General features: G+C 50.6%; 1 protein-coding gene across 6 annotated transcripts in view; it reads left to right on the top strand.

Annotated features, from left to right (window-relative positions):
• Positions 1-25574, top strand: part of NRF1 (nuclear respiratory factor 1) — a 72654-nt gene extending 47080 nt beyond the window's left edge. For 2 of the 6 annotated variants that reach the window (XM_065049382.1, XM_021290221.2), the window contains exons 11-12: positions 1511-1660; positions 25236-25574. In XM_065049382.1, coding sequence (XP_064905454.1) covers positions 1511-1660; positions 25236-25399 — 314 coding nt within the window. In that variant the 3' untranslated portion in view covers positions 25400-25574. Of the gene's footprint in view, positions 1-1510; positions 1661-11522; positions 11580-15323; positions 15362-25235 lie in introns of those variants that run through there. The other 4 variants (XM_065049384.1, XM_065049386.1, XM_065049383.1 and 1 more) reach the window with 3 other exon arrangements.
• Positions 25575-27533: the final 1959 nt, after the last annotated feature.

The raw sequence follows: 27533 nt of genomic DNA, 5'->3' as shown, positions 1-27533 counted from the left end.
GCTCCAGGCCGGAGCTGGAGCCGCCCCAGCCCCATGGAGCTGGAGGAGAGAAACTCGATGGGCGTTGGGAAGGCGGTGACGGTGCCAGCCTGCGGCCCGGAGCATCCTCACACTGCAGCCTTTTTGTTTGACATCGATCCGATCTGGCGCTTGAAAGCAGCTTGGGCTACAGGCTTCCTGGCTTCATCTTTAAATATTGATGAAGCCTTTGTGCCTGCGCGGGGCCGTAGCGATGCGCAGCGCTGCCTGTGAAGGACGGGTCGGTTTAATGGCCTCGGTGTCGTCACAAGCCTGGGCTTATTGTGGTTTTGTGCGACATTTTGAAGGCAAAGAGGGGTGGTGTGCTCAAAGCTCCAGCTGGGATTCCAAAACAGGGCATGGAAGCAGCCACAGCAGAAAGAGCTGCTGTTGGGAAGAGGAGAAGCGGCACTGGAAGGTGTGAAATCAAGCTGTGATCGGGGAATTGATGTATCAGAGCCACGATAAGCACAGCCGGAGACTCGCTGGCTCCTTGCTTGTCCACCTCGATCCTCACGTGCGGCGACTGCTGCTCTTTTTCCTGACGCCAAAGCAGGTTTTACTGATTTATCTCCTCCCTGTGCTGCTGGAGATGCTCCTGGGAGCACCGATGTGCCTGCTGGTGGCACGGCAGCCGTGCAGGTGGGCACCACGCGTTGCCTACAGCGAGTCCTCCCCTTCTCCAACCCCTTAGTCATCCAAAAACCCAAACCCAGCTCTCCATACAGCCAGAGGGAGCCGTGCTTATGAGCCAGGATTACCGAGTTGTGATGGAAGCCCGGGGAGAGCATTAGGACTCTGACGTGGGCAAAGGGGGATTAGCAAGATCTCTGCTTTCGCAAACAGAGGAAATAAGGCGTCAGTAGAGGAGTTAGCGTAGGATACGCACCAGTTAGCATAGGATAAACGAACCTATAGCGGCATTTAGGGTGACGGGCAACTTGCTGCACGGAAGAGTTGTTCCGGTTGGTGTTTTCTGTATCAGAAGTGGTTTAAATGCTGAAAAAAAGCCTTCAGCCCTGGGTGAGGTTGCTGAGCTTCCCACATAAAATGAATAAAGGTGTCAGGTGGAAACGTGTCTCCACCCTCGGCTGCGCGGATGGGAGACGGGGAACCCTCCTCTCGGCAGCAGAGACCTCCGGGCCTGCAGCGGGATTGCCAGTCCCGGCGGGTTCCGCGGCGGCTCTTTAGAGTTAAAAACACATCCAGGAGGGCAAGGCAGGACTCAGGATCCCGTTCTCTGCGCTGTGCACGTCTCCTAGAGAGCGTGAGGGCAGAGGGAGATACGTCGGGCAAACCCAGCGAAGGGAACTGCCTGTCCGTGCTTTCGGATGCCTCGGGACGGGGAGGTTTGGCACATTGATCTGCTGGTAACTGGTGATATCTTTGCATGAGTAAAAAAGAAGCGGCGGGGGGGGGCTTGAAGGCTGATCTGCTGCAAATGTCAGTCTTTAAAATAAATCTTTTTTTCCTGTTGGATCTCCTTTTTTAGGGAAGATGGAGCCAAATGAGTCGCTAGCAACTTGGCAAAGCGCAGATGAGCTTGCTTGCATCCAAGTGGACAGGAAGGAAAGAGTCAAGCTTTTTGTAGGGCCTTCCCAGTGGGAACAGAGTATTTTAATGAAGTATTGCCCTGAAACAGGTATGATTTCATCCCAATCTGAAAAAGAAGTGAGGAAAATCATTTTTGCAGATGTGTTTCTTACAACAGGGGAGAAGAGGTGAGTGGCAGCCAGCGAGGAGAGCTGAAGCAGATGAGTGAGTCCCTGGGTGCGTGCGCTGAGCAGGGAACAGGGAGAGGTGTTTCCTAGAGGATGAATTACTGTGCATAAATGAATTATTGTCAGCAACGAGGCCGTGATGTGCTCAGCGTAATATACATCAGTACAAACCTCAGTTATAACGAGCTTATTCTATGCCAAGCATGGAGCTGCTCGACCTTTCCCAGCACAAGGGCCAAAGTATTTCCAAGACCCGGGATCGCTGCTCCATTCACGCTGAACCTCAGCAGGATTTCTGCTCGTTTTGGCACAGCTTGCCTTGCCGCTTTAAACCCATCGTGACAGCTCTCGTGCTCTTTACGGCTGTCCTGCATTACTCTTGGGCGCTAATCTTGGGCAGCGCCGGCGGTGCGCTCGGCTCAGGCTGTTCTTCTGACGCTGGAGCCGTGCGGCTTTGGTTTGACATCTTGGGACTGATGACGAGGCAGCCGCCGCTGACGATTAGGATTTGTCTGCCCACCAACCGGGGCTAAAAATAGCGGCTCAGACAAGTCCCTCTTGTACTGGGGCGCTGACCAGATTTTCCCTTCGATCCAACTCACCAGGGGCTACCGACACCAGCGTGCTGTTGTGTTACGTGGAGGCAGCTTCGCAAAAAACCCGGCAGGGACAGTTTGTTGGGTTGTTTGAGTAGAGTTGGAGGTAGATGCCAAGGCGCTTGAATGCTGGTGGCTTTAGGGCTTCCCTTGGCTCGTTGAGTGACCTTGGTAAGTCCCTTGATGGAGAAACAGAAAGGTGATTTCTGGGTACAGTTTGGCTTTTGGGGTAGGGAGGCTTATGGGCTCTGTCATTTTATTTCCTTGGGGGAGAACGTGTTTATGTGATGAGCACTCGTGACATACAGCAGGTCTTTCGCAGGGCAGCGGAGGAGCGCAATTGCGCTGCCGTTCTGTGTCCAAGTCTCACATGATGTCTACAGGCTGCTCCTTTAGCTCCAAAACATGCCTTTGAGACTGCAAGGAGAGAAGGCAGCGTCCTGGCTGGACACCAGGGATTACTGAGTTCTTGGCTCGATCTCTTGCTGTCTCCTAAAAGACTCTCACCTTTGCTCCTCAGCATCTTTGTGGCGGTTTTAGCAACCCCCCAGAAGGGAAACCACCTTCCTCGGGGATGGGAGTCACTGCCAAGTCCTTTGCTGTTTGGTCACTTCCAGCGTTTCTTCGAGTCCTGGCGGGTTCAGTGAGCTCCCATCCAGTCAATGAGCCGTTCCCCATCTGGCCTTATCTCTGGGCTTCTCGATGACCTTACGGCATCTCCAGCACCTCCCTTGCCCTCCCCAGTTCCCCTCCCCTGGTGAGGTTTGACATCCATTCCTGTTATCAGCAGTTGAGACTTACAGGCTCTCCAGCTGTCACAGCTGATGCTGTCCCGGTTTAAGCACAGCCCATTTACCTTCCACGTGTCCTGACTTAGGGGAAATGGACAGGAGGGCTGGGTCTGTTTAAAAATTAAAGCTGATTACAAGGCATTAACATTACATTTAAAGAAATAGGCGGCAGCTCTCCTCTCTCAGCATAGTTGCAATATGTTCCCTTTTGTTCTGGGCTGGGAGAGGGAGCAGGACTGGCATTGACGCCAGGCTGGGCAGGATTTCTGCTTTATCCGTACATTTAAAAGAGAAGCTGCCTGATGTCTATTGCAATACTTTAAAGCAGTTTTGATCTAAGGCAATTCCCATCTTTGTGATTGTTTCAGAAAGCTTAAGTTCTTTTTGCCAAACCTGAATTTCTCTTGGCAAATTCAGATCTACTGACACTGTGTTCATCGATCTGCCTTCGGAATTATTGTGTTTGGAAACTCCATGGTTGAGGGATCCAAATCGTTTCACACATGGGTCCTCTTTAGTACCAAAATCCAGCTGTCTCAGGAGCAGCAGTCAGCAAGAAAACTTCTTCTCTTCTTTGCTTCATTGTGGCAAATGGATTTTAGGACCCGAGATCTTCAGGGCTGAGAAGGCGAAGGGACATGGTTGCTTCATGTGTGGAAGGATGGAACCATGAGCGTGTTGGCTTCCCCCCATGCCCTGAGCCAGCTTGGGATAACCGTGGCTTTAGGAAAGCACACAGGGTTGGTGTCTTCAATCGTCTTCCTTACAGAGCCTTGTTTTCACAAGGGTTTTTCATGGCACCGCTTTCCCCCTCTCCCCTGCAGCAATAACCCGATTTTCTCATTGCATAGAATTGTTACTTTCCCAACTTTCCCAAGACTGAGCTTCCTTCCCATGGTGACACTTCTTCATGAAAGAGTAAGGAGTTGACCTGGCTGGGAACACTCTGAAAGAATGTTCTGCTTGTCTACAAATTCATTGTGGTTGAACTCGAATCCCTATTTATTTGGTGTATTTGTATGATATTTGTCCAGGTTTCTGTTTCATCATCTCCCAGTCCCTCAATAATCCAGGTGGCTTCAGAAGGAGCTGCTCGGTGGAGGACGCTGTCTGAAAAGAAGCCAAGCCTTTTGGGAGGCGAAGTGCTGTATGTGGCATAAATCTGTATTCACTGGATCTTGCTTTTCTCCATCTCTTAATGTGACTTTTCATCTGATGTTAAATTCACATTGAGTTCTAGGCATTTGTTTCAATTTATGGAGACAAAGTCCTCGACAACTTGGCTTTGAGAGCCACGCTGCTGAGGCCCTGAGTTTTGTCTGAGAGGGTTTTTTTTGTTGATAGCGTATCGTGGGGGTTCTTATCTCCCTAACGTATATGCAGCCTGACTGTAAGACTTAGATATTTGAGAAGGACTTCGGAGTTAAACCAGTTTGTTTGGTTACATCAGTGTTTTTGGGGTGCCTGCAGGAGATGAGTATCCTAATCCTTTGGCAAGCTTTTGTCTAAAAGTGGTGAGGTTGAATACAAGCAGGTAAGGAACAGCAGTCAGTGTGCTTAGTGTGTTTCTCTAAATACATCTGGAAATATATTTCCCCCGGAAAGGGCTGTTGGGCATTGGAACAGGCTGCCCAGGGCAGTGCTGGAGTCACCAGCCCTGGAGGGTTGGACAGACACAGAGATGAGGTTCTGAGGGCCATGGGTTAGAGGTGGACCTGTCAATGTTGGGACCTCATCTCTATGTCTGCTCAGCCCCTCTGGGGATGGTGACTCCACCACCGCCCTGGACTCGATGATCATAAAGGTCTTTTCCAACCAAAGTAATTCTGTTCTCTTGACCCAGACCAAGGCTTGGTTGGCAGAGCTGTCCCAGCGGAGCTTCTTCATGGAGCTCCTGCCAAATTCCCAAATAGGGTGGTGGGTACTTGTGAAGGGACCACAGGCAACATCAAGCTGGGGAAAGCAGCTTTCTGCCATTTCTGCTGGACATACCTCTGCTGGCAGAGCTCACCTGTGGGTCTGAGCATTCAAACCTGCAAGTGTTGAACTAGGTGACTGGTAGATTAAGCTGAAATCAAAACCAGCCTGTGTTTTGCTGCTCCTTTCTCAGTGCTCCCAGGATGAAGTTCATGTGTGATGGATCCTGCCTGTAATAACAACTCGTTCAAACCTATGCTGAGCATGTGGCAGCCCCTCTGTGGTTTTCTGAACCCTGTGAGACACTGGGTATTGTAGCCCTTCTCTGGAAGACCTTCTGACTTAACAGGAGACAACCAAGGACAACTTCTTCCTGCTGACGCCATCTCTGCTCATTCTTCCGCTCCTCCAAGCAATTCCAAATGAGAGGTCCCTGCTCACCCTCCTTGCCCGCTGGCTTGGTGAGCTGCTTCCCAGAGCAGAGCAAGGCTTACGTCTGAGTTCATAGAGTCATAGAACAGTCTGGGTTGAAGGGACCTTCCCAGCTCCCCCAGTGCCCCCCCTGCCATGAGCAGGGACATCTTCAGCAGCTCAGGGTGCTCAGAGCCCCGTCCAGCCTGGCCTGGGATGTCTCCAGGGATGGTTCATCCACCACCTCTCTGGGAATCTGGGCCAGGCTCTCACCACCCTCAGGGCCAACAATTTATTCCACATGTCCAGCCTGAATCTCCCTCTTTTACTTCAAAACCATCGCCCCTTTTCCTATCACAACAGGCCCTGCTGAAAAGTCTGTCCCCATCTTTCTCACAGGCCCCTTTTAAGTCCAGAAAGGCCACAATAAGGTCTCCCCGGAGCTTTTCTTCTCCAGATGAACACCCCAGCTTTCTCAGCCTGTCCTTCCACTGGTCATCTTGGTGACCTCCTTTAGACCCTCTCCAACAGGTCCATGTCTCTCCAAATTGTTGGGCATCGTTTCTTCTGCAGCTGATCCCAACTGACCCCTCATTGCCTGGGGTAGGGATGGGTGATGGTTCCTGCTCTGAACTCTCTGTAGCATCTTTCAGTGCAGACTTTAGCTTACAAGATGCCTAGCCTGCTTGGAGAAATAGTGTCCCCTCATCCCCATCTCTGGGTGGCTGCTTGACCGCAGGAGACGCTGGGGGTGTCACTGCTGTTTCCCTACCTGTGCCGTGCCACTTTTCCCCATTCTAACACCCAAGGGCTTGGGGAATTGAAGGCGCAGCCCGCGATTACACTGAATCAGGGCAGATGGAAAGGGGCTTTTTAATCCCCCCACCTCCCGGCCAAACTAGGCTGCAATCTGCTGTTTCATGACAGCAGGGCACAGCTCTCGCCTTCCCGTGCAGGTACCGTTTGTCTCTGTGAGCCGGGCTGGATCAGGCCACGCTGGCAGAGCTGCGGAAAATGTTCCTGGGCTTCCAATGGATGGAGGCTGCTCTGACCCCAGGGCACTTGGTGAGCTCCAGGCTCTTAATGGCTGTCAGTGGGCGTAGGGTGCAATCTGATCCAAATGGGAAGCTGGCTCAAATCCCAGCAAGCTGTTGTTACTGTGGGAGGCATCTTAGGAAATGAGATGGGGCTTTGTGAGCTTCCCCCCCTCCGCTGCCGCCGGGCACCCCACTGGAAGGAAAAACACCCCGTAAGCTCAGCTACAAGCTGAAGCATCCCGCAGTACAGCTCTTTGGTGCATCGAGGCAGGGTTTGTGTGTCTTTTCATTCTTGAAGCTCGTAGTCTTGTGTATTAGACCCAAGTTGGAGTGACTTTTAGCTTTCTGTTCTCTCCTCAATCTCCCTGCTCCGTGCTCCATTTGGGACTGTGTGTTCCCACCTCCCAGCCCCGCGATGCGGAGTGGACATCTCCAAACTGCTCCAGGTGCCGTTTTATTTTAATTTGCCTTCAAAAAGTGCTCAGCCCTTCTTTGAAAACAGCCTCAGCTGCTTTCTTAGCAGGGTCTGACCTCTTGAGTTCCTCTATTGCTTTTTTCTGAGCGTGTCTGGAGGATGGTTCTGTGACTCTATTTATCCTCTTCCTTGGGTCTCTGTGGCAGGGACTGATTTTTAAAGCCTAAAAGCACAACCCCATCTGTCTTGTGCCTCTGGGGCATAGTAAAGAGCCCTGTCCTGCAACCACTGAGCCTGTGAGCGATATCTCTTGCAGAAATGTTTTCATTGCCCACCAGACCTGCCTATGGCAGAATGATGAAGGTGGCAGGTTTTAATTCATTGTCCCGAGTGGCCACGCTGAACCTTCAGGCTTCTGTTTTTCCAAGTGAAACTTGTTCCTCTTCATTGACCCCGCTGTTCAGGGGTTAGATTTTGGGTTCAAAGACGACGACGTTTCTTGCTTTAGGATTGATTCGCTTATGCTTTGAGGCACCAGCAGGTTACACAAGAGCCTGGGGAGGTGCAGCTCCACCGTGGCATCGCTTGGGTGGCCTTGTCCGAAAGTTTGGTGGGATGCCCTTACCTGTGGACACACAATGAAGAGAGAAGGTAAAATTTGTCGCTGTAAGGGCTGTTCCAGCTTTGCTGGTAAACGGACAACACGAGACTAACCCTCGGGGTCATCCCTCCTCTCCCTTTTCACCGGGCGAGTCCTAATGAGAGCTGGGCAGAGGGCTTGAAGGTAAACCCATTTTTCATTGACCAGTTGGGAACGCTTTTCCTGGCGCCCCTGGGCTGCAGAGGAGGGTGGTGTGTTTGTCCCTGGAGGCCCCTGTCTCCCAGTGACCTTCTCAGCTCACCAAGACAGCTTGGCTTTGCTGTAAAGCAGCTCATGTGACAGCCGTAATCCGCAGCTCCTAAACAGCTGGGCAGGAAGATTGCAGGGGAATCGCCCTATTTTCCCTGCGTTTCAGAGCCTGGCAGGCCAGCACACGAGAGCGGGATGGTGGCATCTGCTTGCTGCGGGAGGTTGTGTCTCCTCGGCTGCACGAGTCCATCAGCAAGTCGTTGTAGTTGAACAGGAGCTTCTGCGAGTCAACGTGAAGCTGCGAAACTATTTCCAAGAAGAAGAAAAAACAAACAAAAAAGCAATTTCTCCTGACGTGGTTTCCTCTGAATCTTTTCCAAAAGCAGACGTGGCATTTCTAAGCACGATTTTGACTTGTTCCTCCCACCCTCCATATCCTTTGTTTTAATTTATTCCCTGATGCGTACAAATTCCTCTCTGAGTGACACTTTCTGGTGGCTCGCGGGGACCCCCTTCTGCTCCAGGAACACTCGGTCACTGGTGGATTTCTTACCATCTGCCCGCAGAAAGTTAAAGCACACGCTGGAGAAGATGTGGACTCTGAAAAGGGAAAGACTGAGGGAGCACTAACTTGGAGTTAGTTTACAATTAATCATGATGTTTGTTATTCCCGTACCCAGCTTACACATCGTAGCAAACTTTCCCTCCCTGTGCGTTTGACCCGTTACTGCCACAGATCCCTGAGCTTCCTCATCTGTTTTCCCCCCATTATTTTGATCTTTAAACCCTCAAGTGTGTCCGAAGGGACATTCGGTGAGCAGGGACGGGTGCTGATGCGTCGGAGGAGCCGATGACAGCTCAGGCCGAGATCCAGAGGTTCCTGCACCATGTAGGCAGCGGCAGCTCTAAAGTGCCAACAATTCGCCTCAATTCCATCCAGGAAGGAGGTGCCTTTGATCAGGTAGGCAGCAGTTGCTTCGTACCCATGTAATCCCTTGGTTTCTCTACCATCTCTGCCAAAAACCCGCCAGTGGCGTGTTTGTGGCTCCAATAACTTGTCCACCAGCAGCCTGAGACAATCCCTCGCTCCATGTAAGCTGCAGAACAGCCTTTCAGAAGTGGCCATCTGTTACCGCTGCCCTACGACAGATTTGAGCGCAAGACCTCGCAGTGAAAGGCTCTCTGCTATTCCCCTGAGCTGGCTGATCTCTTCCCTTCCACCCCTTCCCATTAAAACTAAACCAAACCAGAAAAAAAAACCCTTTGTGCTCCCAAGCGTTCGGGGACTCTAATTGGTGTGTGCACAACAGGACCACTGCATTTAACCGGTGAACGTATAGCTAATGGAAGCTGAGTTGTTGCTGCTGACATAAATATAGTATGTTCAGCTCCTTTGAAGTCACAGGGATCATCATTGGGAGTATTTGTGTTCGGTTGTCTCCCATCGGTGGATTTGGCCCCTGGTTGTTCCTGTTGCTCTAACCCGCAGGTGCCTTACGATGTCCTCGGCCAAACCTTGTCAGAGATCTCTGGTACGTTTTCTTTGCAAAAAAAGGATCCGAGTCACACTTCCAACTAGGAGTTAAGAGGTTTGGAGTCCCGCTGCAAATTAATGCGACTCTGACAGCTCTAGTTTTAGGTTTTCTGCTCGTTTGCTGCTGTCCGAGAGGCGCTTTCTCACTTCTGCTCCAAAGGGACCTGCGGTCTGAGCCAGAGCAGCCAGCGAGCAGGACTCTGGTCTGAATCACCCACACAGATGCAAAGCAGAAGGGATTCTCCAGCCACCACCGCTCCTTTTGCTCTCGGCAAACGGTTTCCGACCTGTTCCGTCCTGCCCCAGGACAAGCTGTTGCACAAGCACTTGATTCTTCTCGCGGTTTTTGTCCGCGCGGGTCCGTGTGTCACGACTCTCCCCTTTGCGGGTCCCTGTGCACTGGGTGAGACCTGCAGGGACTGAACACCCGGAGGACCCCTGTTTATTGCAAAGTGAAGGGGCATTTCTCTCCCTGCAGCCATCGTTGCCTTCTCTTGGCGTTCAGAGAGGTTTCCTGCCAGCCTGGGTGGCTCAGGCTCTGCCCCGGTGCGCAGACGTTCTGTGCCTTCAGTCACCAGGCTGGAGTCCAAGCTTTTTTTGTTGTCTTTTTTTCTTATCGACAGATGTGCAGACTTTCAAAGGGAGGAATCTGCCAGAGGCAGTAGCATACCAAAAATAAGTACTTTCAGGAGAGAGAGAGACATAGGAACCCATCCCACCTGCCGCGCAGCCCGGGCAGTGGAAGATGATGGTATCCGAAAAAAGGAGGAATGTGGACTGTAAAAACTTGCTCTTTACACAATACGTTCCACGTCTGAGTGGTGTATTTGCTGTGATTTATTGCTTACCTTGCTGAGGATGGGCCAGGTCCTACACGGGGGAAAAAGGAGGACGGATCTGTGCCAAATGGGCCCTTGTCCACCAAAACACTTAACGCCGGGTGTGTGCTGGTTTGTAGCAGGGATGCTCCTATAGCTAAATTTGAAGGGTATGCTTTGAAAAGAGAAAAAAAGGACTCTTAAGGTGTGTGTCTAGCTCTTGTTTCCCCCCGAGGAAAAAAGAAGAGTGCTTACCTCCCTGTAGCAGTGTGGGAACTAGCGGAAGGTAAAGCTCCAGCAGAGACACCAGAGCTGCACCCTTCCGTACCTGCAAGGTAAAGCTTTGAACGCCTTCCCGGGGCGTTATCCTCCTCCAAAAGCCACGCACCTTGCTTGGCTGGGGGTGCAAGTCACCTCTCTTGGGTTAAGAACAGGACTTCCCCCAGCAAAGAGGTGCAGGGGCTGGGAGGGGACATGGGGGGACAGAACCAGTCGTGTTGGACCTGTTGCTTGGCCGTGAATGTGCGCTCTGTTGTAGGAGAGAGGCTCCTGCTGAAGGAGTCAGGGAAATCCTGGGAAAATGGGTTTTTAGGTGAAGCCAGAGACTATCTAGTTACGGATTACCTTACTGCCCGAACAATAGCTGCTCTGTATCTCCGTGCGCTAAACGCTCTGTAGTGTATGCTAATGCCCGTGTTCGCATGCGATCCATCGCGCAGCGTAGACTTGGGAAACTCATTGAGGTTCTGAGTCTGTCGTAGCCTTAAAAACACATTTTGCTCCTTCCGACGAGGCCGAGCGCCTGGATTTCATGGGCTTTGTAGCCTCGTGCTCTGGGGATGTGTAGAAATGCCGCTTTGGCAGCCGTTTCTGCTTCTCATTCATTCCTCATCCCTCGTTACTCAGTGAACAGTAAAGAGGTTTACTGGAGGTGGCCTCAGCTTCTCCGAGGTGGATTTTACTCTTCTCATGTATGTGCAGCCATTTCTCATCGGGCCCCTCTGGTCCAATTCAACCGTTCATCTCAACATTTGCAAAATACGGTAGAAGTATCTCAAAGTATCTTACACTTGCCTTCCACTTACTCTCCTCCCATTTATGCACGTAATATTGTATATAGAGGTAGAAATATTTAAGTTGTTCTGCCTTATATTAGGGTGTTCCTCATATATGGACTTTGAATTTTCCCTTCATATGTGGACGTGGAATTTTCTACTCATATGCGAACATTGAATTTTCTCATATTTAGACACTGAATTTTCTTCTCGTATGTGGACGCTGAATTTTTTAATTCACCTAGCAAGCAAAATGATGTATTTCCTATGAATACGTTAATGACCCCGCTTAATTCCCCCCTCCCCAACTGTGGTATTTGGCCTTTGTTCAGCCTTTTACACTTGCATTTTATTGTCAGGCTTCCTAGCAGCAGACTATTCAGGTTGCAAGTGGAGCCTGGCAGAGAGTTCATCAGGTGAGTGGATTTGTGCGGTGCTAGTTTGGAATAACGGGATTGAGCTGTCGTCGGTATTGCCACTTGTTCCTTTAGGTTCCTGGCTATGTGGTGTTTCTTGGGGTTAAAGGGGTTATATCTACATCTCCTTTGTTTTTCTCCTCCTTTCACACTTTCAAGGGGAACATATCTGGTGTCACATATATATATATTTACATCCAGGCATCTTGTAATGGGTGTTTTAGCCTCTAGAGACGCACATGCCTCTGGGTGTGCTAATATCTTACAGCCCAATCCTGTTAGCATTCCGCAAGCCGAGCTCGCCCTCCTAATTGTCATTTAAGTGAAGAATTAGCGAGGAGCAGGACGGGGCTGTATTTTAATAACACTCCACTCAAGCTATCGTGGGGATGGACGGGGCTGTGGGGATGTTGCGATTTGTAAAATACGGCTTTTCCAAGGTCTCGGACATGATGCAGAGTTAAAGCAGCAATGCAAAGGAGAGAAAACCCCACAAATGTGCTTCCGGCATCCACCAGCTTTAGGAAACCATAAGCCGAGTGTTGTAGCAGAAAGCTAAGTAAAGAAGTAAACTGTCCCGTGTGTCACACAGCACGGGAGGGTAGATATTATATACTATTTAAAGCACTGATATATGGCATATTTTAATGAAGTAAGTAATTATTTGGCAGAGTTTATACAGGAACATCTCCGAGCATCCTTGCAAATCACTGAATATAATTCAATTCAAATGACTTTTATTTTTAAATGGACTTTTGTCATTCAAGTAATAAGAGATTTTATCAGTTTTAGATAAAAAAACTGCCTTTATTCTCACAGTAGCCTTTAGGAACACCGCACAGAAAACACAGGACCTTAAAGGCTGTTTTTAAAGGTAGGATAAGAATCGGTCCTGTTACAAAATGCTTCATCTGGAAGAGCCACTGTGGATGTTAACAGCACAGCAGGCAAGTTAGTTTTTATGACTAAATATGACAGGGATCCCTCTTAGGTGGTGGTCCAGAAACTTTAAGGTGTTGTATTACCCACCTGTCCTCTCATCAGTTTAATATCTTGATTTCTCATAAGAGGAGGAGACTGATTTGTTCTTAGGTGTTTCCTATCTCCACTTGCTGATAACACCTCTCTGCTCCGTCTTTTTGATTAACAGAAAACAGACGGTAAGAAAAGCGAATCCTAACTGGAGCAGACAGTAGGGTTTGCTGCATTTTCTCTATTTTTAACGTTGTTTCCTATATACATGATTGACCGTGATAGACTGCTAATCTTATCAGGTGTGCCCTTCACTCTGCAGCAAAGGCAGCCGATCAAGGAGGCTTAGGAGGGTTATTCGCTAAGCTTTCGGCTGTGGAGTCCAGTAAAAAAGCTTTCTTTTCACAGGTAGACACACACACTCCTTGCGTGTTTGTCTCCCCTCCCATGTGCCAAATCGGTTTGGTTTTAGGGTGACGTGCCCTGGGGAACCAGCGATGTTGTGTGAGGTCTGGGTAAGAACTGAGCTGGAACAAACACAGCTTCATCCTCCCTCAGCTGATGTCCAAGTGCTGCTACCAAGCTCTAAATTCACCCTCAAACCCCGTGGAGAGGGAGGGACAGGTGACCTTATGTAGGACACAAGGGCTGGAGGCGTGAAGCAAATCCATGGTCAGGAGACCAGGCTGCTGCTTTGCCTTCTTTCCCAAGCATGGGAGTTTTCAGCTACATCCAAAGGAGGACGAAGCAGAAGACCCGGGTTTTCAGACTAATAATTTCCAATGTTAAAAATAATTGCAAGATTTTCCTCATTGCGGCTGGAAGACTTCTGGTATGTCAGGAAGGGGCTGCAACAACAGAGATGCGTGGCAGTTGTGAAGTGTCACAGAATCACAAAACCGTTTTGGTTGGAAAAGATCTTTAGGATCATCAAGTCCAACCGTTAACCCAACCCTGCCAAGTCACCACTACCGCATGTCCCTGAGAACCTCATGTCCGTCTGTCCAGCCCTCCAGGGCTGGTGACTCCAGCACTGCCCTGGGCAGCCTGTTCCAATGCCCCACAGCCCTTTGGGGAAGAAATTGTTCCCACATCCAACCTCAACCTCCCCTGGCGCAACTTGAGGCCGTTTCCTCTGCTCCTGGCGCTTGTTCCTGGGGAGCAGAGCCCGACCCCCCTGGCTCCAAGCTCCTTTCAGGCAGTTCAGAGATCAGAAGGTCTCCCCTCAGCTCCTGTTCTCCAGCTGAACCCCCAGGTCCCTCAGCCGCTCCATCACACTTGTGCTCCAGCCCCTCACCAGCTCCGTTCCCTTCTCTCCACTCGCTCCAGCACCTCAGTGTCATCAGAGGAGATGTTTGTCACCACTACTTGAAGCCAATGGGTCTTTGCTGTGTCAGGGAAGAGTCTTGGAATCAGGCTGCCTCACTGGGGTCTTGCTCTTTCCATGGAAATGCTGGTGCATTTGGAGATAATTCCATGAGCACAGCTGTTTGTCACTTGATAAGCTGGGTTGTCCCCTCCAGCAACAGAGATTCCTGTAAATCAGGAATCCCCGCCCCAGTGTTCTTGTCTCAAAGTACTGCAGCTTAAAAAACTTCCAAAAAAACAGCCCCCAAGACTCAAAACCCCCCAAAGCTTTTGAATCATCTCCAGAGATCTTGTTAGTCATTTGACAAGGGAGAGCGTGTCCTCCAGGTCAGCTCTCTGGGATGAAGACTGGGCTTGTGTATTCTCTTGGATTGTATGTCGAATTAACTGGGATGTGCAATCACACCTGCCCTGCCGTGGTCAGCCGAAAGGAGCCACCAGTAACTGAGAGGTGCCTTTGTGAGGATGGTTCGTCTTGCTCTGCCGTAGAGGAAAAGGTGAAAGACCGAGAAATAAGGGAGATTAAGCCAGAGGTGTTTCAGATCGTGGCTAAGATGTGACCCTTCCGCCCTTGTAGAGAGGAAAACAATAGAAAAGTATCCAAGATGCTGGTGCAATGAGCTGTCGTCTCACAGCTAGAGGAGGAAAGTTGGTCTCTGTCTGAGATGTGGAGATAAAGAAAAAACCAAACATCAGCTTTAAAACAACACCTTGATGCAAGATCCCAAGCATCTGGCAGTCTTTGCTGAAGCAAAATGTGTGGGGGGAAGAATGACCCATGGAAGCACGGTGTTGCATCCTGGCCCGTGCCTTTCTGATGGTGTAGGGCTGGAGGTCCCAGGTCCACCAGGCTTTGGAGGTCACTGAGACAGCAGGTCCTGTTGCTCTGAATGAGCAGAGAAGGAAAAAGCTCATTGAAACAGAACCAGAAGAGACAAGGGTGAGGAACAAACAAGTCACTGGCAATATTAAGCAGGTAGGTCACACTCAGGGGCAGTCTGAGAGACTGAGAAGTGATCATAGAATGATTTGGGTTGAAGGGACCTTCAAAGCTCCCCCAGTCCCCCCCTGCCATGACAGGGACATCTTCAGCAGCTCAGGGTGCTCAGAGCCCCGTCCAGCCTGGCCTGGGATGTCTCAGGGATGGTTCATCCACCACCTCTCTGGGAACCTGGGCCAGGCTCTCACCACCCTCAGGACAACAATTTCTTCCTCATGTCCAGCCTGAATCTCCCTCCTTTAGTTTAAAACCATCACCCCTTGTCCTATCACAACAGACCCTGAAAGAAGACAGGCTGGATGCAGGGGAGGAAATGGTGGCTCCAGGGCTGTCCTGACCACATCCTATGCTGTTGTATCTTGTTGCATCTTGTGTTGTCTCCTGTGCTTATCTTCTGTTCTAAGGAAAAGTCAAGACTTTGATGTAACCTACTAGATTGCAACACTGGCTTGAGATCTCCGTCTGCGAGCGGCTGTGACTCAGCTTTGCAATCGGAACTTCAGGTGCCTTGTTACATTTCTCTTTGTTGTGGTTTTGGCCAGAATGGCTCTTGAAAAGACAGATGATGGATGATCTTGAGGTACGCTTGTGGCCAGCAAACAGAACAAGGACTGCAGAATAAGGACTATTGTTGGGTGGAACAGTTGTTGGGTTTTGAAAGGAACGGTGTAGAGGGTGTGTAGGGAAGAGCTATGACTGTTGTGTGCCTAGAAAGTTCTCAGAGCTTAAATCGCTCCATGGGCTTCTTGTGATTTGTCAGTAAGCCATTTCTGATGGTGAAAAGCCTTCTGATTCTCATCTTGTCCTGAGAGGCATCTAATTTGAGTCAGACATTGATGCTCTAGCAGTAGCTGGGGGGAGAAAAAGGGGAAAGACATGCTTACAGAAGACAGTTTTCTTATCTTAAAGTAGGTGCCTGTGTTAAGAGATGTCTTCTGCTTCCTTTGTCACCACTGAGTGTGGTAGGATTCCTGAAATGCTTGATTTCTGCCATTGACTTCGGGTGAAATCCCATCTGTGGTGTCACGTCAACACCTCGTATCTTAAGGGACACGTTCAGTTTGCGGATGTTTCTCTACGGTCGGAGGATTTTTCAGGGTAACGTGACTTGGAGAGCACTTGTTTTAGCTGGTGTTACATGAACTTGTTACAGAGAATGGGTTTGTTTCTCTGAAAATACATCCTCATGCCTATCGCTCGTCTTTCCCCGCTCTTGAAGGCCTCTCAAAGTCAGCCCATCAGAAGGGAGGTGGTCAAGATGGTAATTTCTGGAAATCTTGGCAAGCCAGTTTCCCATGCAAAGCAATGTGGATTTAACAAAGATCTGTTTGGGAGTTCATGATGTGTGTGCTGAGCGGTGCTCTGATGTGATAGCACCAACACCAGGGATTCTCCAGCACTGTCTGGGTGAGGAGCAGAATGGTCTTTACTCCAGGTTTCCATTCAAGGACACAGTTGCTCTGCAGTTATTCAAGTACTGGTAGCTGTGCCACCTTTATTGCAGGCAACGATACCGGCCGTGTTGCCAGAACACAGATGTGACTGCAAACAGCCGCACAGGGCTGGATAGTTGCATAACTATCCTTTTTAAAACCGGTAGCAGTGAAGTGTAACAGGTCCCTCTTGTTTTGCCATGTTGCATGGCTGGGAGAATGAAGTGTATCCCGTGGTTGACTATGAACCAAGAAATAACCTCTAGTGCCAATGATTTGTCCACTACGTCCTAGTGCTGTTTCGGATTTGCTTGTTGGTGATTCTACTATCAGGGAACCAAAGCTTCTTTATGTAAAATGGAGCCTGCAAAACCTTGTTCGTGTACCAGGTTGAAAGGAATTCGTCTTACACCAGCGTCAGTCTTACCTGGGTCTAAAACACTTCCAGTGATGGAAACTTTGCTCCAGAGCTTCACTAGCCTTCTGTTTAGCTTTTTGTCCTCCCTCAAATATCTAGTGCAGCTTTCCATGCTGCGCTTCTAGTTTGTATCTTATTCTGTCCCACTCTGGAAAAGACGATCAGGTTATTCCCTACTTACCTGCATCAGTCTTGACGTATTTACAGGCTGTCCTAGATATCAAAGCACACCCGGTGTCCTTTCATTATGCTGCCCACCAAAGGCAAATATTCCGTTGTTCAGAAACCCCAGCGATATGTTCCTCTGCTTGATTTTTGTGCGTTAAAATCTGCACGCTGGTTATTTTGAATTGCCTACGAGAATTCTTCCATCGTTGTCTCCAAAAGCCGGAACGAAACGCAGCGATGAGGTGGTATCTGCTGACCCGTGTGTGCTGGGGCCCTGTGGTGCGTTCCTGAGCGCAGGAATTTCAGTTGGGCTGCTCAGCCCTGTGCCTCTGAAGATGGGGAAAAAGAAGTCACAAGAATATCTACTGCAAAATGCTATGGTAGGGTCATGCTAAGCAAAGTTTCTTCTTGTTTCCTCTTCATGGTAGCTGGGAAGACTGAGAAGACTCATCTGGATGAGGTGGAGGTCAACGGCCAAGAAAGTCCAGTGGAAAAATTCATAGAATCATAGAATTTCACTCTTTTTAGCCTTTTCCGTTGTTGACGTGAGGATTTTATGGTCTTCAGAGCTCTAGCAGGGGGTTGAGAGATGCTTAAGGCTGCTCATGGTGGTCTCCTGGCCCTGCAGCTCTTGCAGGTGTTCGAAGCAAATGATGAACCAGGCAGCTTTCAACACTTAGCCCCTTTTTAGTGTCCAAGAGGGCGAAGCAAGATGGATCAACTTTGGCATCAGATCTCTTTTCTCTCCTCAGTCCTGAGTGCGTTTCTGGTGCCAGTGGATCCCCAAATGCTGCAGCTGACCATGGCTTCTGATGATTTGGAGCGGGCTGTGGAGTCCTTTTGGGAGGGAACATGCACCTCTCCTTCGAGATCCTGGGTTTTTTGTAAGATTATGTTGACTAGCTAAAAAACAGACAATACCCGATGCTCTGTTAGGGCTCCAAGATGATCACTGAAGTCATTGTCCATTTTCTATTTTGCCTCATAAAATAAATGCCAAGAGCAAATATTTTTGTGCTGCTTGGTGACTCCAGGCCTGTGCCCCTCACTCCTCCACGCTCAGCACTCAGAGCAGCATTTCTTGTGGCTTCACAGCTTTAACAACCACAAACTCCACTCTCTAACCAGCATCCCTCTTCAATTCCTCCTTCACCAGCCTTCCCAAAGGTTTTCAACGTTTGCACCATCTCCCTTTCCCACTCCTGTGGCGCTGGGCTGGTTCGGTACGTCACATCAGGGCTGAGCATCACCTGAGACTCCTGGCTACCAAATGATAACGATTCTCCATTTGCCTCTTGCTGCTCACAACCCTTCCTTTCCAGAGGCTGTTCCCACAGGAGTTTGCTTTGGCAGGAGATCAGCTCTCTGTTGTAGCTGATGCTGCCGAAGAAAAGGATTTTGCACTTATTGAAAGAAGAGGAGGCTGGTTCCTTTCTTGAGTTGATGTTCAACATGTGGACAGTGGCTGCTGTTGTCTTGTCTGGTCAAGAATGAGGTTGGATCCTGTCTCTTCACCCTACAGGACTTGGCTCTTGTGTTCCTGCTTGAGCACCAGGCAGAAAATGTTATGTGCAGGGTCCTGCCATTCAGCTTTTCCATGGTGTAGAGGGTCATGCCAAGACATTCACTGGAGGAGCCCATCTCAACTGAGAAGAGGACATCTCTCGGTGAATGATTAGCAGCTGAGAGGTCCCTCAAGACGACACACTGTTCAGCTTCTCCCAGCTGTTCTGCATGTCTTTGGGCATTTAACATGAGGACTAAGCTTTCAGAATGAACGTTGAATGTCCATACAAGTTGTTGAGACAACTCCTGTCTTGATATCAACAAAGACCTTTCTACTCAGGGTGTGTTTCAAGGCTTGCAGAACCTGACTGTCCAGGTGTAAACTCACGTTGCCACCGTGATGAGAGCACACCAAACATTCACAAGACATGGCAGCAAGGTCCTTCATATCATCTGCTGCCAGGTCATAGAATCATCAAATAATTTGGGTTGAAGGGACCTTCAAAGCCCCCCCAGTTCCCCCCCTGCCATGAGCAGGGACATCTTCACCAGCTCAGGTTGCTCAGAGCCCCGTCCAGCCTGGCCTGGGATGTCTCCAGGGATGGTTCAGCCACCACCTCTCTGGGAACCTGGGCCAATGTTTCATCACCCTCACTGTAAAATATTTCTTCCTCGTGTCTGGCCTGAATCTCCTTTCTTTTAGTTTAAAACCGAAAATTACAACCTGATGCTTACAGACCAGCTTCAGAAAGAGCTTCATCCAAGGTTGCCTTAGACTGTTACAGCTTCTTCACTGATGGGACCTTTGTGGTGGTAGGATCTGCGTTGGCATTCCGGCCCATCTTCCATCCATGATTGCTTCATACCAGGAATGAGATATCCACTAAATAAGCTTTATCGGGTGCAGAACCGTGTGAGATGCTGACAAATGGGTCCTCAGCAGCGATGGGATGAATCGGCAGCCAGGATGGTGTGAACCTCACCTTGTCTGTGGTCAGAGAAGGACCAGTTTGTGGAACTGGAGTGTTGAAGAGTAGATCTGCTTTGCTAGTTAACTCTCTGTGCTCTTTGAGCACCTTAGCAGATGGCCTGAGCCACTTTCAACTACCGGACACCATACAGGAGATAAAAATGCACCTTGAGGAATGGACTCAGCCTTTGATACTGGGGAAAAAAAGGCCCATCTTGTGTTGCTGAGTAGGACAGTGTTCCAGATCCTGAAGGACCGGGAATGTGCCCAACAGTTGGAGACTCCAGTAGTATATTTTCCTTGTGCTGCATTTGCTTGGCTCTCAAGGGTGAAGAGGTGCTAAAGCAGGGCAAAAACTTGGCACTATAGAATCATTTTGGTTGGAAAAGACCCTCAAGATCATGGAGTCCAACCATAACCCACCCCTGGCACTGCCCCATGTCCCTGAGAACCTCATGTCCGTCTGTCCAACCCTCCAGGGCTGGTGACTCCAGCACTGCCCTGGGCAGCCTGTTCCAATGCCCCACAGCCCTTTGGGGAAGAAATTGTTCCCCAGATCCAACCTCAACCTCCTGGCACAACTTGAGGCCGTTTCTTCTCATCCTATGACCCCCAGTCTCCTGAGCATTGGCTGTCCTGGATGTCCAGGGCACTGAATCATCCCACCCACATCACCTCCTCCCCCAAAACCCTTGGTAGTGGTTTAATGCAATCACCAGCAACTTAGGATCAAAATGGTTGATATTACACTGCTGCTGATCTTCCCTCCATGCCAGGTGAGATGTCACTGTCAGCCATCGTGTGACTTTTGGCCTCTGAATCCTTTGACTCTCTGGTCACAGGTAGAGCTTAACCCTTCACCTTCTTCTGTGAGCTGTAGCCTCCTCTCTACTGAAACAGGAGGAGTTTCATTATCTCCTGCGGCCTGCCGCAGTCCCACGGTTAAAATGCAGCCATTAACATTGTCTGACCCGGCATCGGAGTCCAGCCGCAGCCGTCTCGGAGTCAATCGACTCTAATCCTTTGATTCATGGTGGCCACCTCAACCTCAAAAGCCTGCCACAGCTTTCCATCTCCCTTGGCCACCCTTATGTCCTGACCCATTCTCCTCCATGGCCTTCATGCGATGCTGGTCACGCTATAACCTTCCTAGCAAAGCCAGCTGATCGTCCACCAAAAAAGTTCTTTCCCTGGCTTGCTGCAGGTAAGTGAGAGACAAGACCTCGGTGCTGGCTCCAGATCCCTGTCTAGATGTTGTCCTTGCGCCTGGGCAGCTGGAGCTGGCTCCTCATCCCTGCTGAGGACAGGAGGTACTGGTAGGTGGGTGAGGTTGGTGGCCAGGAACGGGTGATGCATGGGGGAACGGAGGTGCTTGGGCTTCGTGTCTTGCCCACCGCTCCTTGCAGAGGGGCTTTTTGGATGGCTTCATGAGGGGGAAGCAACCGCACAGCCCGGCTGCATCTCCTCTCCTGCCGGGAGCCCGTGGCCACGGGCTGTATCACTCAGTTCATCACCTCTGCTGCTGTCCTTTCCCGGGCAAGAGCCGGTCTGAGCAGCGTGTGGGATCTGATGGGATCCAACGTGATCCCTCTTCCCGTCCCTGTTCCTCACAGAGCACCCCGGCACAGCTTTGCAGATACGTACTTTTTTCAAAGACTCGAAAAGTTGTCGGTGGGTTTTTTATTATTATTTTTTTTGTCTAATGGATTTCCTGTTTTTAATACAATTGAAAGGGTCTGAAATCCTTGCTCTAGATTAACATATGCCAGCTAGATTAGGGCTAATCAGGGCGCAGGTCTGAGCAGATGCAGCGCAGGGCCAATCCCAGACCTGATTACGGTATCTCAGTGGTTTAATCGTCTCTCTCCCAAGGGCGATCATCTCCACTTTAACGCACAGCAGCCTCTCCAGCCCTCTCCTCCTTTGCTTCGTTACCACCCCTGGCAGGAAGGCCCCTACGTCAGATGCTGAGGCGATTTACTTTAATCCCATGCAGAAAGGGATCTGCGTGTCGCCGTCTCTCACAGACACTCCCCTGCCCATCCATCCACTCCAAGATGTAGCCGCTCTTGGCCAAACTTTGGGTGACGCAAACTCAGCCTTTCCTAAGAGAATCTTGCTTGGGTCTTCACATCTCACCATCTTTTGGTAGCACCCGTCTTTGGCAGCAGCTCTACCCTGGCCTGTGCGCATGTTTTGATAGCACGGAGGGTTCAGGCTTTTAATGTTGCATGTTCTGTGGTCCATGAGAGTAGTGGGGACTGTGGTCTTTGTGTTGGCCATGAGCAATGACCATGGTTGGGTCCTCACGTCTCACCATGTTTTGATAGCACCCGTCTTTGGCAGCAGCTCTACCCTGAGTGTGTTTGAATGGGATGGAGGGATCAGTCTCTTAATGTTGCATGTTCATGAGGGTAGTGGGGACTCTGGTCATTGGGTTGGCAGTGGTCAGTGACCACGGTTGTGTCTTTGCATCTCACCGTCTTTTGGTAGCGCCCATCTTTGGCAGCAGCTCTACCTTGGCCAACGTGTGTTTGAACAGGGTGGAAGGATTGGGCTTTTAACACCACATGCTCTGTGGTCCGTGAGGGTAGTGAGGACTGTGGTCTTCGTGTTGGCCATGGGCAGTGACCACAGATGGGTCTTCACATCTCACCATCTTTTGATAGCACCTGTGTTCGGCAGCAGCCCTACCCTGGCCAAAGCACACATTTTAACAGCAAAGAGGGATCAGGGTTTTAATGTCATGGTCTGTGAGGGCGGTGGGCACTTTGGTCTTTGGGTTGGTGGTGGTCAGTGACCACAGCTGGGACTTCACATCTCACCATCTTTTGAGAGCACCCATCTTTGGCAGCACTTTGAACTGGATGGAGGGGTTGGGCTCTTAACGCTCTGTGCTCTGTGGTCCATGAAGGTAGTGGGCACCCTGGTCTTTGGCTTGGCCATGGTCGGTGACCACGGTTGGGTAGTCACATCTCACCATCTTTTGATAGAAGCCGTATTTGGCAGCAGCCTCACCCTGGCCAACATGTGTGTTTGAACAGCACGGAGGGATTGTGCTTTTAACACGTGCTCTGTGGTCCATGAGGGTGGTGGGACTCTGGTCTTTGGGTTGGTCATGGGTAGTAGACGGTCATTTGAGAACTTCAGTGATCTCCTTCAGGTAGCAACCCAAAGGGCTTAGTTGGCTTGTTGGTCTGGAGCGGGGATTTGAGGTGCATCCCAGGCCAGATCTCCAGGTCTGTGCCAGCACCTGCTTCAACTGGGACGTGCTACGTTTGCTTGAATCGTCTTACAGGAGATTTTCTTCAAGAGGGCTGAGTGTGAGCTCTCATTTCAGTATTTTGTTGCCTAAAACTCTCATCTGTTAGAAAGCACCCTGGGAGCTTTGTACCTTCTCCTGACTCCGCACCGTTCCTAGTTGAGCAGTGTTGAACCATCTCCCTAGGAAAGCAATTCCTTGCTTGGGCTCTGAACTGGACAGATGTGGCCGTAGCCCTTCTGGCACGGGGCAGCTCTTTGGCAGGCGCATCCCGAAACTTTCCTACCCCCATAAAGTGCCGTGAGATCCGGAGAGGAGGGATGGCGAAGGGCTGCAAAGCTCCGCCGGGGTCACCCACCTGGTCAGCGCGATTAACTCCTAAGCTTTCCTGTCTGTACAGTAAGTTATCTGAGGACACCGAGCCAAGCGCTGCCGCCTCGTGTTATTAAACGGGTGTCCTTGGTGGGGCAGAGCTCTGCTTTCTGCCACAGAACCCTGAATCTAAAGAGATTGTCCTGCTTTTTTGGGAAAGCCCGGGTCAGGCACCTGCTGTCTTAAAGGGTTTGAATGCTGGTTTGGGGGCTGCCCGTCCTGTGCTGCTGGCTGGAAGGATTTGTTGACCTCTAAAAGCTGGTGGTTCTCTGCAACAAAGGTGTGGATCATTTCAGAAATGTCACGTACGAGGTAGCATTTACAGGCTGGCTTGTCTAAACCACACTTTGCCAAGCGTACAGGCAGATAATATTGGAGTAGAAAGGTGACGTTTATAGAGTCGTTTTGGTTGGAAAAGACCTTTCAGATCATTGAGTCCAACCGTTAACCCAATACTACCAAGTCCACCACTGCCCCATGTCCCTGAGAACCTCATGTCCGTCTGTCCAACCCTCCAGGGATGGTGACTCCAGCACTGCCCTGGGCAGCCTGTTCCAATGCCCCACAGCCCTTCCAATGTGCAGAATTTCCTATTCCCCCTCCCCTGCCCAGCTCTATTGAGCAGCACCAGTGCTCCTTGCTATTTTTTTTCCACCTCTTTTCATTATTCACATCACAATATCCTCAGGGGCCTCGTTGTTTTGTTGTCACCTTGGTTGGTGTTACCAGGACTCGTGGTGTTTTGGCACAGCGGCACTTTCCTCCGTGGCCAAAAACGTACCCAAAGCTTTGCCAGCTGCACCCTGGGGACATCTGATCCCTTTCTGTAGCCGGGACACCCTTGGGAAAAAGATGTTTTTTGCTTTGCGGGACCTATCCCTGATTGGGGAAGGGCTGAGAAACTCTGTTTGCTTTCCTTTATCTCTGTTATGTATCATATGTATATATATGTGTGTAGGTGCCTATAGCCGGTGCCTGGGCCAGTGTGGCTTGGCCAGTGCTCGCTGATCGCCTTTTACCCGTCCCGGTGCATCGGTGGGGACGCAGAATGAGCCGGAGGAGGTGACTCATGTTTGGGAGAGGCCGGTGGCAGGTCCAGGGCTCGTGGTCAGGACGAGTGGTCCCTGGTCTGCACAGCCACAGGCTCCTCATGTGCCACCAAAGTGGGAAGGCGTTTGAGTGACAGGGGATGGAGGAGTCACAGTGGGGACAAGCCAAATCTATCAGTTCTTCAGACCTGTGGGTGACTGCTGCTGGGGTGACACACTCACAGATGTAGGAGAAACACATGGGAGCAACCGCTGCCTTCAGCAGAACACGGCCGGGCAGGGGCCTGCGGTACCATCCCAGCGTCTGCTGTGGGTTCCTCCTCCCAAATTTCCTCTTTAACCTTATTCTCTCTCTCTGTGGCCGGAGAGCCCCGTGACATGGGCTGAGCCGACCACGCTGACCGAACTGAACCCCCTCCCATCCCACGTGGCACCGTGCTGGGTGAGTCTGGCACAGCGAGGCCACCAAGCCACAGATAATTACACTGGCACGGACATGTCACAGGATGGTTTGGGTTGAAGGGACCTTCAAAGGTCCCCCAGTGCCCCCCCTGCCATGAGCAGGGACATCTTCAGCAGCTCAGGTTGCTCAGAGCCCCGTCCAGCCTGGCCTGGGATGTCTCCAGGGATGGTTCATCTACCACCTCTCTGGCCAACCTGGGCCAGGCTCTCACCACCCTCATCATGAACATTTTCTTCCTTATATCTTATATCTGAATTTCCCCTTCTTTAGTTTAAAACCATCACCCCTTGTCCTGTTGTAACAGGCCCTACTCAAAAGTCCGTCCCATCTTTCTTATGGGCTCCTTTTAGTCCGGAAAGGCCACACTAAGGTCTCCCCGGATCTTCTCTTCTCCAGCTGAACACCCCAGCTCTCTCACCTGTCCCCAGCAGAGCTGTTCCAGCCTCGGGTCATTCCTGGGGCTCCTCTGGCCCCTCTCCAGCAGGTCCATGTGTGTCCTGTGCTGAGGACCAAGAGCTGGACGTGTTCGATCCCAAGAACCATCTCCCCACATCAAACTCAACCCCCGAGCCCCTGCTGACCCCCCACAACCCATGGCCTTGTCCCCCATGCCGCTCTCACCCCGCTCCCTCCCAACCCCACTTCTACTTCTATCTTTGTTTCATCTCTCCGCAGGTCTCGTCCAGATCCCGGTCAGCATGTACCAGACGGTGGTGACCAGCCTGGCCCAAGGCAACGGCCCCGTGCAGGTGGCGATGGCACCCGTGACCACGCGGATAGCGGACAGTGCTGTCACCATGGACGGGCAGGCAGTGGAAGTGGTGACCTTGGAACAGTGACCATGCCCAGAGCCAAGATCATGGTGATTTCTTTCCCTCGTCTCTTACGCGAATGATTTTTTTACGCCTCTCCAGAGATGCAATCAGGTGGCATCGAGTCTCCCGGCTTTGGAAGCAAAGGTTTTGTTAACTTTTTTTTTGTTTTAAAAAAGGAAAAAAAAAAAAAAACAAACAATTAATCCAAGCAGAGGATGTGTGTGAAGTGCATTTTTCTAGCGCCACTCTGCTCTCGGAGGAGTGAGAAGCCAAATTGCGACGGGACTTGAAATCCGAGGAGATTTCAAAGCAAATCGAAACGCGAAGCAGCCCCGTAACCCCCGTTTTGAGGACGAGGCGCGGGGGCGGCGGCGCGGGGGGCACGCGCGCCCTCGGCAGCTCCGGCAGCATCCCCGGCGCCTTCCGCACGGCCGCCCGCGCTTGGCCAATTAGGTTTCGAAGATTTTAAACGTGGACTTTTATATTAAAAAAAAAAAAACTTTAAAAAAATATAAAAAAATTCATCGCAAAACGACCGAAAAAAAAAACAAAACCCTAAAAGTTTGGAAAAGGCTCCTCTCCTGGGAAAAAGAAATAAGAATGCATGTGTGACTGCAGGGGGGGACACGTCCCACGCTCCCCCCGCCCGGCGCGGGGCCGTCCCCGAGCGGCCCGGCCCCCCGTGTGCACACTGGAGACCTGCTCTTCTCTGCTCTCGGACGTACCTGCCGTGTTACACCTGCCTTTTGGGTTTCTTTATTATTATTGTTATTGTTATTATTATTATTATTTCCCATTTTTGTGGATCTAGACCCGAGTGGCGACGCTTCTCGAGGGGCTCTGGCTGTGTGTCCCCCGCACCCCCCTTGCCAAAGAGCCCGTCCCCCAGGACCCCCCATCCTCCCCAAAAAGTCCCGTTTTGCAAGAAAAGCGTCGCTTGAAGGTAACGGGGCAAAGGGGGGTGGTGAGCACAGCCCCTTCCCTTTGGGGGACCCCCAAACCCCCCAGTCCTGCAGCCCCAGCACAACTCTGGGGCCTTTTCATCCCCGTCACCCCAAATCCTTTCCAAGAGGGTTAAAAAACCCCTGGGGGGGCGGGGGGGCGAATGTTACTGGACTTTCCCATGGGCCAAACCCCGCAGCCTCAGCCCCGCCGCGCCTGCAGTTCTGCATGGTATTTAATTGTTCATTTTTGGTTCTTTTTTTTTGTTTTTAATTATTATTTCCAAGTGGCCATTAACGAAGTTCTCCACGTCTTTGCTCCGCTTGCGAGGAAGTTTTCGGATTCTTGTATTTACTTGTTTTATATGCGAAAAAGAGAAGAAAAATCCGATGTTCTTTGTATACATTTCTTCTGTACTTTAGCGAGGGGAGGGCGATCTTTCCATAGAAAACCAGTCCTGGTTCTCCCGTTTCTTCTTATCATTTCCTTTTTTTAATGATTATTTTTTTATTGTCGTCGTGAAGATGTCGGTGGCTTTTCAAGTCAGTGTTTTTGGGTTGTTTTGGCGATGAAATGATGTTCTTTTAGTCCCGGAGGTTCCCCCCCCTGCCCCAAACCCTCCCATCCCCCCAAAAAGAAGACAAAGACCAGGCAAGTAGCAGAGCATGGACCCCCCCCCTTGTTTTCCCAGTGTCTATTATTGCCTCATTCAATAAATTGTTACAAATGTGTCTACCCCTGCGTCTGCCTCTCCTGTTTTTGGGGTATTTTGGGGGGGTTTGGTGTATCCTGCCATCCCACCCTACCCTGGGGGGGTGTTTTGGGGTTGGGTCCCACCTCCCCCCCCCACCAGCTCCGGGGTCATTTGGGGACTTAACTTTTTACTCTTCCAGCAGCAACCTGGGGGGTGAGTGGAAATTATAGGGGTGAACATCCCCCCCCAGGCTCCCCCACAGGGGCTTTTGGGTTGAATTCTCCCATTTTCAGCTGTAGCATGCACAGCCCACCCAGCACCATCATCACGCGGTCCCCACAAACCGGGGACCCCAAGAAGGAGCGGAGAAGCGCAGCGATGGGTTCCAGCAGCTTTATTGGGTTGCAGGTGAATCCTTCGGGTAAGAAAAAAGAGCGGCGGACGGCTGGAAGGACGGACAGACGGAAGGAAAGGAGGAATGTGGGAGGATGCTCATGGGTATCCTCGGCCAAACCAGGAGCT

The sequence above is a fragment of the Columba livia genome, chromosome 1, assembly GCF_036013475.1.
Source record: "Columba livia isolate bColLiv1 breed racing homer chromosome 1, bColLiv1.pat.W.v2, whole genome shotgun sequence".
NCBI classification, from domain to species: domain Eukaryota; kingdom Metazoa; phylum Chordata; class Aves; order Columbiformes; family Columbidae; genus Columba; species Columba livia.
This window is presented reverse-complemented; position numbering and strand designations above follow the sequence as displayed.